The 10,314-nt window shown below is 37.3% G+C and overlaps 1 protein-coding gene across 1 annotated transcript; it reads right to left on the reverse strand.

Annotated features, from left to right (window-relative positions):
* Positions 1–946: 946 nt before the first annotated feature.
* Positions 947–9,671, reverse strand: ndufaf5 (NADH:ubiquinone oxidoreductase complex assembly factor 5). The gene is made up of 11 exons (XM_084714635.1): positions 9,269–9,671; positions 8,351–8,391; positions 8,183–8,246; positions 8,055–8,102; positions 7,337–7,440; positions 6,915–6,954; positions 5,759–5,956; positions 4,501–4,561; positions 3,487–3,570; positions 1,706–1,788; positions 947–1,178 (listed from the first exon to the last, which is right to left on the reverse strand). Exons 1-11 carry the CDS (start codon positions 9,542–9,544, stop codon positions 1,092–1,094), a joined length of 1,086 nt encoding a protein of 361 aa, XP_084570761.1. The 5' UTR covers positions 9,545–9,671; the 3' UTR covers positions 947–1,091.
* Positions 9,672–10,314: the final 643 nt, after the last annotated feature.

Below are 10,314 nucleotides of genomic sequence, written 5' to 3' on the forward strand. Positions count from 1 at the left end.
GGAGACAGACGAGGTAAAGCAACATCTCTGCAGCGTGTGAGCCTCATTAAATGACACTGAACTAACACACAGTCTTCTCTTTATCTAAGAGGAAGTGATGACTAATGAGTCTGTGGATGGAAATGAAACTTACTGAAAATTCTTTCTGCATTCAGGAGGTCAGTGTATGTGTGGACATTTTTGAGAAAATGGACCTAATTTAAATGTTGAAAATATGGAATCACACAAAATGCCACCAGAATATGAACAATCATCTTTATTTTGTCAGTGTGTGTCTGCACCCAATAAGTTACATGTTACAAATAAAATCTCTTTGTATTTATTTAAAAGACTTTATTTATTAAATAAACATGAACCTCAGCTTCAGGGGATTTTTTTATGTGCAGTTCACTTATTCAGAGAGCTCTCTGTGAATTCGTCTGCAACCCAAACTTAAGATAACCTTTTAATTTTGTTTTTTTTTCAGGAGACTTTCATGGCTTTAATGGACAAGACAGGAAAGGTGGACAGAGGGCGGGAGTTGACATGTAGTTGATTCAAACCCACAGACACCGCAGGGGACCCACAGCTTCAGCCCACAGGCTGCACGCTCCACCAACTGAGCTACGTCACCACCCTGAACTCTGTCGGGATGGAGAGGGACACATTTTGGTCATTTTGCAAAGAAGGATGTCATCTCCCCTCATCTGATGTGTGTTAAGACAGTAGTTTGGGACAAGAGTCATACACAAGACAGCAGAGTCGTTTAGATCCAGTTGATTTATGTAAGAAAAATAACAGAGTCTATCATTGTCTGTTTCTGAGTCCACTTATCGATCTGTCTCTTTCTGATGCTGCTCTGCCCTCAGCTTCATCTGCCATGTGGACAAATGAGTCATCTCTTATTTTTAAGACAGCTCCCTGCTGACTGTGGATTTCCTGGAAACACAAAGTTCTCACAACACTGTTTTTATTGCTTAACTTTATTCCAGAGAATAACACTGACAAAAACACATCGCAGACTTTTAAACCAGCTACAAAACATAGATGTTTAAATAAAATATATTATTTACAATCTGCAGTTCTTCAGCTGTTAATTGGCTCAGATGCTTCTATGTCTTGTTTGTGTTGGTTGGCTGGCTGATCTTTGATAAATCCCCGAACGACGCGGTGGCTGAGCCTCGCTTCGCTGGTTTGGCCTGATAAAGACAAAGACAAACAACATTTAAATAATGAATCCAATTTTCTATTAAAAACATGTCTCCTGTGCTCCTGAACCTGATGGATAAAAACCAGCAGTGACGGCGTCTCACTGTGTTTTGTTTTTGCAATGGAATCGTTGTGTTTAAAGGGCTAGTCTGGACTTTTCTCAGTTATTGGTCCAAAAACCCAGTTTGGAGAAGCAGCAGGAGTAACGCTGTAGGAAGCTTAACAATATACTGCTGTGGACAAGTGTATGTTATATTTAGAACACTTTCACCACCGTCAGACAGCATTTTCTGACACAAAAACCACCATGGAAGCGAAATATTGCTCTCTTTAAAGCCGTCTTTAAAGCAGTCTTCTGCTGCCTCGATCTGTTTGTTTGTTTGTGTTACTGTGTGACTTTGGGGTTTTAAAATATTAATTCACATTCACCAAAGTCACCCAAAAAACTGAGACAAATATTATTTTTATAAAGTGTTAAATCAGCATGAATGTTATTTGGACTGTACACCTTGTTTACCTGTGACTCATGAGGCTTCCAGCCAATCATGTAGAGGATCTCGAAGGTGGCGGGGACGGACCCGTCCTCGTTACCATACATCTCTGAAACATTTTAAAAAAACACAGACATCCGAGAATTCATATAATTTCCTTTTAAACTTATTTCTTAACTATTGAGTTACACTGTATTTATCCTTGATGTTGCACACTGCCCTGCTTTATATAACAAACTGTTTTATTATATTTTATTCTTGGTATTTTGTGTTTTTAATCGTCCGTTGTTGTAAAGTTTCACTCATCTTTTATTCCTCCTGTTTGCTTGTTTATTCAGTCATCACTGGGTATTTTATTGTTGTGTTTTGTGTGTAAAGCACTTTGTAACACTGTTTTTTATGAGTGCTATATAAATAAACTTCATTAAACTATCATTATTATAATATAGCAAACCACCACTGTGTAACTATAAAGTGATTTTAAAGGAAAAGGTCGGTGTTTTGGGAAAATTTAATACTACAGTTTCATCTCTGTTTTTTAAATTTGAGAGAGTTGGGCTCACAGTTTCCTTTTTCCTCCAGTCTTTGTGCTTAAACTACAGGATAACCTGCAGAAATGCTGAACTTAGTCAATTAAACTGAGATCTAATGATGCTGCAAAGATACTAAAAAACAAGGAAATGTTCAAGTTTCTAGAGAACAGTTCACATGTTCACCAGTTTTTGATCCTTTAGATCTGCGTGTTTAAAACTGCAGCTTGTGTCTCAGAAAGAGGAAGTTACAGCAACAGAAATGAGTCTATTTTCGGCTCTGATGGTGGGTCAGTGTTGAACAACAGGCAGCAGATCAGATCTAATAAAGGAACTGTGGAAAACAGAAGTGTCAGAATTACACAGCTGTTAAACCAAAACAAGGAATAAAGTTCTGTGTTATTTCAAAACTAAGAGTGGCTCAACTTTCCACGATGTCAGAAAAACAGCCTGTTTTCAGATTATTTAAGGAGGAGATTAAGGAGGAGAATTGTTTCAACACACAGAGACACACTTCATTCTTCAGTTTACATTCAAAATCAACTCATCTGGAGATTCGTGGTTTTCACTGGACAGGAAGGGCATGAAAAATGTCATCTGTAAAGTAACTTGTAACTAAAGCTTTCAGACAAATGTAGTAAAAAGCAAAGAACTCCAACAATTAATTGTGTAATTGATTATTAATGTTATTATTAAATTAATCAACAACTAATTTAATATTCCATTAATTACTTTGAGTCTTTTTTTTAAGAAAAAAAAAGTTAAAATTCTCTGATTTCAGCCTCTTTTTTTTGTTTCTTTATTCTCTCTGACAGTAAACTGAGTATCTTTACTTTACATTGACTAAACCACCGTCTACAAATTAAAACTGAGTTCTACTCACTAAATCTTGACTAAAACAAAACAACAACAAAAGACTAAAATGTGACTAAAACTCACTAAAATCTTCAGTAAGACTGAAACTAAACTTAAAAAATTGTACAACAGTACAATAACTGACACATTGTAGTTAGTCACATCCCACCACTGGTGCAGTGGATCTTTAAAAAGTTTATGATCTTGTTTCCTTTTTCTATTTTTTTCCATTTTCCAGCTTTGACAGTTTTAAAACGACCTCTGCTGTGATTCAGATGTGAAGAAAATATAGAAATATACAGTATGAATGACGGTTTGTTCAGCTTAACAACTTGAGACTGATCTAGTCCTAAAAAATCTTCAGCATTAAACAGATGTGTCGTGTTTGCAGCTGGTTTCTCTCTTCTTTATCAAACACTCACCTTGATAAATGGCTGCTGCAGCTAATATGGTGTCTCTGTGCAGCAGTGACCTCCTGTTCCAGGCACAGTTACTCTCACCCATACCTGCAGAGCGTGGAAATAAAAGTTCACGTGGAAGAAAAGATGTCACATTTTATTTAGAGGCTTGAAAACCATAAAGACATCAGATTTTAATAAGATACGTTTCAATAGCTACTACAAGGAGTTTTTATGACCGACATAATAAAACAGGTCCATCAGCTGGAAGATCAGGTATTTATTTCTTTATAGTTATTCTTAATGTCTGCCGCCAGGATGGAGTCGAGAGTCGAGCCTGTGTTCATGTTTTTCCAGGCAAAGAAACAGTGAGTTGTATGTTAGCCAGTTAAAATGAAGCAGGAGGAGATTTTTAGTTAGATTTGAAAAAAAATCAATAAGTATATAAAATTTGGTCTCAAAATCTGCTTTGAAACGCTCGGGGCGTGTCCGCTCTGCCGTCTCAGACCGTCCCACACGCTCCCACTCCCAAGGTGCTGCAGGGGCTTCACACACTTTGTTCACTTACAGACTGGTTTAATGTTGCAGGTAAATTAAAGCTACAACACGGACCTTTCATACTGTGTTGATTCTGGAGCCCCCTGTGGACAAAAGTGGAAGTGTTTCCACCAACATGACTGCAAAATGTAACGACAAAAATAAAATCCTCTGAGTAATGATGGCTGACGTATGACTCACTGTGAAAATGTAAACACAGGCTCGTTTCATCCGATTTCGCAGAGAATCCGACCCGGTGGCGACCATTAAGAATATCCATACAGAAACGGCCAATCATCTCTGTGATGGTGTCGTTTGCTCTTGTAGGTCATATAGATAGATAGATTAGAATCGATTTCTTTATTTGTCATTACACAAGTGCAACGAAATGGCATTTGGTTACAACCCAGCATCAGAATTAAAGTGAGACTTTCATGAAGAGTTAAAACTCCTTTTAGAAGCTTTAAACCGACTCAGACGTGAACACAGAGACGTTCGTACCTTGTAAATCAGTCATGACTTCAGTGATTCCTGGATAGTGAACCTGAACGTCATCGATGTCCTGAAACAGACGGTGACAGATGAGTCTGACGACTTTTTATTAATTATAAAGGATTTATTCATGTGCTCTAATATCAGTGGTTATTTAATTTTTTTTCAGTATGAATGTATTCCCATTTTTCCCATTTTAATTATTGCATTTTACCAGTTCATTATTTGGTGTCTAAGCTCTACATGTTATTATTAGTGCTTTATATTCTCAAGTTTTCTTTTTCAGGTGAAATATCTGCCTTCCTCCTGCAGAACATTAAACACAGTGAAGTATTATTATTATTATTATATATTATATATATATTATTATATACAGTAAGAGGCTGACTGCTTTTAATTTTAGTAAACCTGATTCCTGGAACAAAATACAGCATCTCCTTAAAATCAATATGCTTAGAACTTTTGGACACTTCAGGAATTTGGCCTTAAACTTCTCAACCTCTGCTTGTAATTCTTTTATACATCTGTAATTGTTTTTAATTTCTATAATGAATTATCTACTTTAATTGCAAGTGTTAGGGATTGTTTTTAAACATATTTTTTATTCAATTTATTTTGTTTAGTTTTTTTATGTATCATATATTTTTTTTAATTATTATTTTATTCTATTTTATTTATTTTATCAACTTTTTTTCCCTAAATGGGAAGTTTTATTTTGCTAATTGTGGTGTTTCCTTTTCTTTATTAGTGTATTTCTTTGTTGTTATTTTTCCTTCTCTTTGTTTCTGTAAATTATTCCTCCCTCAGTGATCTCTTCAGTATAAATTAAGGTGAAACAAATACATATCATTCATTCTTCTATATAACTGTATTTTGTTTTACATTTTAATTATTTTTAATTTACTGAATTTAACAACATTTAATAAATAACCTGACTTATTTGCAAGTTTTAGGGATTTTTACATATCCGTATTTTATTTGAATTATCTTGGTTTGTCTTCCCTGAACAGGAATCTTTTATCAGCAAACTGTGTTTCTCTGTCAGCATCTTTCCGTCTTTTTATTTTTTCCTGATCTTTTTTTCTGAAAGCGTCTCTGAAAGAAGTGGTTTTTTTTTTTCAGTCTGTTGTTTGTATAAAATAAAAATCCACCAGATGAAGGAGCCTCAACAGAAGCTTCCGGTGTGATTCATCAGAGTAAGAGAGAACTCGCGGAACCGAACGGGTTCTGACAGTGTTTGTGTTCCTGTGGTTCCTCAGGTTCTCACCACAGTGAGCATGCTGAAGCCGGCCTGGCCCAGCAGGTTGCCCAGGTCGGTGACGGCGGTGTACGGCGACACGTGGGGGGAGAATCCTCCCTCCCTCTCGGTCTCGGCGAGCTGGAGGGAACACCGCAGCTCGTACAGGGTCTCCCCGCCCACCATCGCCCCGATGAAGACCCCGTCGGGCTTCAGCACCTGGTGGATCTGAGCCCAGGAGACGGAGGAGGAAAAATATCAGCCAGAGTAAACTTAACATGAAGAGTTACTGTAAGTGAACATTTCACAAACTCAGTTCTCTAAAAACTTTGGTATTATGAGGCTGAACATCAGAGATTATAACCATCATAAAAGGCTCGACTCCGTTTCACACAACAAAGAACAAGAAGACGGGACTGAATCCACTTCTGACTTCACTTCACACTGAGGAACATACGACCTCTGCTGGGAGATCATCACAAGGGAAATGATCACAGTTCCCACAGATTATTTAAGGAACAGATGAAGGTTTGTCTCATGTCTGTATAAGATACAAGAAAACTGATTCCTCCTTGAATCTCAACATTCAGAGTCGGTCGCAGTAAGAAACAGACCCATGCTGTTGCCCTGTGGTTTGCTTGCCGAGGTAAAGGGCTGCACGGCTTTTTGGCTGCTAAAAGAATGATTTTCTCTAAACTTCATGAGGCAAAATGTTTGTCAATAGAAATGTGGTCACTTTTATTTTTCTAATCTTCTTGGTCTGGAACAAACAGCAGTACTGCAGTGGCAGGAGTACAGAATATATTCTGAAACACTGGTACCACTTTACATGTTCACATTATGATAAAGTTCGGTTTAACCCTTCTTATGCTGTGTGTTGTTCTATAATACATCATCTAGGCACCATGTGGTAAAAAAAAAAGTCAGAATGTGATTATTCTGACAGATGCATATGTGATGTGATCATTTTTGCACCACAGTTTTTATTTTCAATGAAAAAAAAATTAAATCATGATGATGTGACATTTGTTGAGGTCTGAACCACAGAAAAACATGTTTTCTCATATCTGAAAAACAATAATATCAGCCAGAGCATCTCTGCAGCTCTACACTTCTTCATTATAATGCCGTTTTTGCAGCTTCTGGAATTTGGATATTGCACCTGCCCTAATGAATTTAATGTCACCTGTCTGAGAGCTCCAGGCAGGTCATTGATCCAGTGCAGACTGAAAGAAGACGGAACAAAGAGTGAGATTAAATACACAGAACAACACAACAAAACTTTAAATATGTGAGCTGAAATGATTTTGTGATGATACAACTGCATGACAAACAAGAGCCACAACTGTTCCCCTACTCTTCTACAGTTTAATGTAGTTTAAATCCATATAGATGAATCTGTTTTTATTCGCCTGCTGACAAAACCAAAAAGAAATGTGCTGGAAACAAAATGGAAACTTTTAGAGAGAAAGGGCAAATAAAAAAACGTGTAAAGTTTGATGATTATATATGAGAACAGATGGTGCAGCAGTGTCCTCGTCAATTCAGCATTAATGGTTAAAAATGTGGAGAAAACTAAAGAATTATTATAAATAATTTAATAATCACCTCAAGCTGCTCATCACCAGGTCGAAGGTGTTTTCTTTAAACGGCAGAAACTCCTCGTCGGCGAGAACACAACGAGTCGGGATCTCGCTCCGCCTCGTCTGTTTCTGAAGATCAGAGACATAAAATAAAAGACTGTGAGGATTCATTCATCCTCAGACTGAAGCTCACATACTGATTCTACACACAGGGACTTTAAAGTGCTGTGTTTTACTCTGCAGCTCATCTCTGTGACCAGAGACTAGCAGATCTCCAAACCTCTGTGACTTTTAAAGTTTCCAGCTGTGTGTGGGCTCAGCAAAAAAACAAGGTAGTTCACTGTGTCAGGTCATTTCAAGACTAAGCAGTCAGCCTGTATTGATCTTCACTGATTGTTTAAACTTATTTTCTCAAAAAATTGCACCCGTTCCCACTGATCAAGTCCTTCTCTCTAGCTTCCACACGTTTTCCTGAACTTTTCTGTGGTTTAGACATAATAACAATCATGTAGAAGTGAATATTTAGAGTGTAATCCAAACATTGACATTGGTACAAACACTCTGTATAGCAGAGAAGGCAGACATCTCTGCAGCCAACATCTCCAAAACTCTGCAACTCACACCAAAACTATCTGTAATGATAAATAGTGTTAAAGGTAAGAGGAAAAATATGTCTTTTGATTTTGGGGGTAAGAAAAGTCTTCCAGATGTTGTGGATAAGAACCTGCAGATGTGTCACTCACCAGAGTTTTCTCTGAGATGTCTGTCAGGAACAAACGCTCCACCACATCCTGAAACAGGCACAAAACACAAAGTGTCAGTAATTCAGTATTCATGATTCGGTCCACTGAGAACAGTTTTACAGCTGTACCTTGCTCAGATGCTCTGCGATGTGACTTTTTCCACCACCGATGTCCAGAGCCAGAGGAAACGTCCTGAGGACAGAAGACAGGAGGAGAGAGAGCCGTGTGAGAAGAACGAGAAGACAGAGAACCTGTGTAGGACGTGTGTGTTAAATAACAAAGAAAAAAACTGTTACCTCGCAATGTCATAGACCCGATCTGCCACTCGACTGCCAACCTGCAACAACAACAACAACAACAACAACAACAGATCGTTTCTACACTGAACAAAAAACAACAACTTTCAAATGTTAGTAAAATACCTGCCAAGGGAGATTAAAACTGAGCTCAAATTAAACTGAATTAATCAGTTTTCATGTTGGGAAATATTCTGGAGCCTGGACAGGTTGTCTGCAGGGACACTGACAATAATTCAACATCAGTCTGAACTTGAATTAACATGAAATGGACAAACAAAATCACAAATTACTGACCGGGACGTAAATGTTTTAGTGAGTTTTGCAGATATCAGATAATCCCACACCTTGTTCTGAACAGTTTCGTGTAGATTTTAAAGCGGTTCCATAAGATTCTACATTTATTTAATATAAAAATAATATAAGCTGATACGGCCTACTGATATCTGTATTTTTAAACTCCTTAATGTCAGTATCGGCATCAGCTCCAAAAATCCAGGATCAGTCAGGCCATTTTTCAAATACATTAACATTTTTACAGTCATAAAAAGGAAACATCATAATTTGTCAAATCAGTGACGCTGGGACCATGAAATGTTTTTCATGAAAAATTACTTAAACAATAATCGACACAGTTTCAAATTACTTTCCTGTCAACTGAGTCATTGATTAATTGACTAACTGTTTCAGCTGCTCTTGTATAAACTGTTGGGTAGATTAATTTATAATAAACATCATATTTTATAAACCCTTGGTTTGATTTGTGTGTGAAAATCTTAATTTGTACTTAGACTACTGACTAAAGCTGTCAAAAGTAGGCTGTAAGTATAAAGTTGCATAAAATGGAAATACTCAAATAAAGTATCAGAGTACCTTACTAATGCAGAGTACTCGAGTACATGTACTTCAGGTTCTCACCTCGTCCCTCAGGTAGTCGTACTGGTGTCCGTCCTGCAGTGTTGCTGCCCAGTTCTTCTGTCTCTTCTTCATCTCTCTGTTGAAGATGTTCATGGAGCCTCTGCCGGACACCGACAGTCTTCTGCCGGACACTGACAGCCCTCTGCGGGCTTCACAGCTCGGCCCGGCAGCCTGCAGCCTGCAGCAGGAGGAGATGATCCGGCTCCAGCTGCCGGAGGAGACCGCAGGAGAGGAGCCGGCTGTCTGCAGGACTCTGCGACAGACTCCGCTGCTCATGGTGCTGCTGTTAGATCAACTTTGAATTAAAACAGAAATACTCTAAACAATCATGTAACAACACCTGATGTGAGCTGACTTCTTCCTGTCCTCCACAGTCATGACCTCAGGGAGGAGCAGGAGGGAAAATATGGAGCTGGATTTTGCTGGGCTCAGTGGAAACTGTGGAACTGGATCAGAGTCTGGAAACGGACTGAACCCTTCAAACCTATTCAATTAAATGTAAAACCACAGTTATTATTAATACTGTTGCTTGCTTTACTACCACTAATACTCATACTGATTAAATTAAAGCTGCAGCTACTGATAGTTTTCATCTCTGATTCAATTTAATGTTACAGTAAATTATCAGAAAATATAAATAAATCTAGTTTTGTCCCGAAAAACAGAAAATAATCACACTGGAAAAACTGGAAACAGAAAACGTTTAGTATTATTGTTTAATAAATGCTATTAATTAATCGATTCTGTCATTCAACTAATACATTAATTGTTTCATCACAAAATACTAGTAAGTATCAAAAATGCAAACATATTACACATAACTTCATAGTAACAAGAGATGAGATGATAGCTATTATATTGTGTAATATATATGTACATATATACTACAGTAGTTTGTCAGAGCAGATGCTGTGATCTGTAATTGTACATTTCTGCATTTAATTACCAAAAACAAAGTGTTTTTTTTCTCTTTTTTGCATATACAGCTGTTAAAAATGTTAAATATATTATACAGAATGCATGAATGAATGAATTATTTTTTTAAT

The sequence above is a fragment of the Lutjanus erythropterus genome, chromosome 3 (assembly GCF_056507025.1).
Source record: "Lutjanus erythropterus isolate fLutEry1 chromosome 3, fLutEry1.hap2, whole genome shotgun sequence".
NCBI classification, from domain to species: domain Eukaryota; kingdom Metazoa; phylum Chordata; class Actinopteri; order Lutjaniformes; family Lutjanidae; genus Lutjanus; species Lutjanus erythropterus.

Coding starts and splice junctions, on each gene's coding strand:
- ndufaf5 (XM_084714635.1), bottom strand. CDS start 9,544: ATGAGCAGCGGAGTCTGTCGCAGAGTCCTGCAGACAGCCGGCTCCTCT. Junction 7,441..8,054: donor ACATCTCAGAGAAAACTCTG/GTGAGTGACACA, acceptor TCTGATCTTCAG/AAACAGACGAGGCGGAGCGA. Junction 1,789..3,486: donor TGCAGCAGCCATTTATCAAG/GTGAGTGTTTGA, acceptor AAAATGTTTCAG/AGATGTATGGTAACGAGGAC.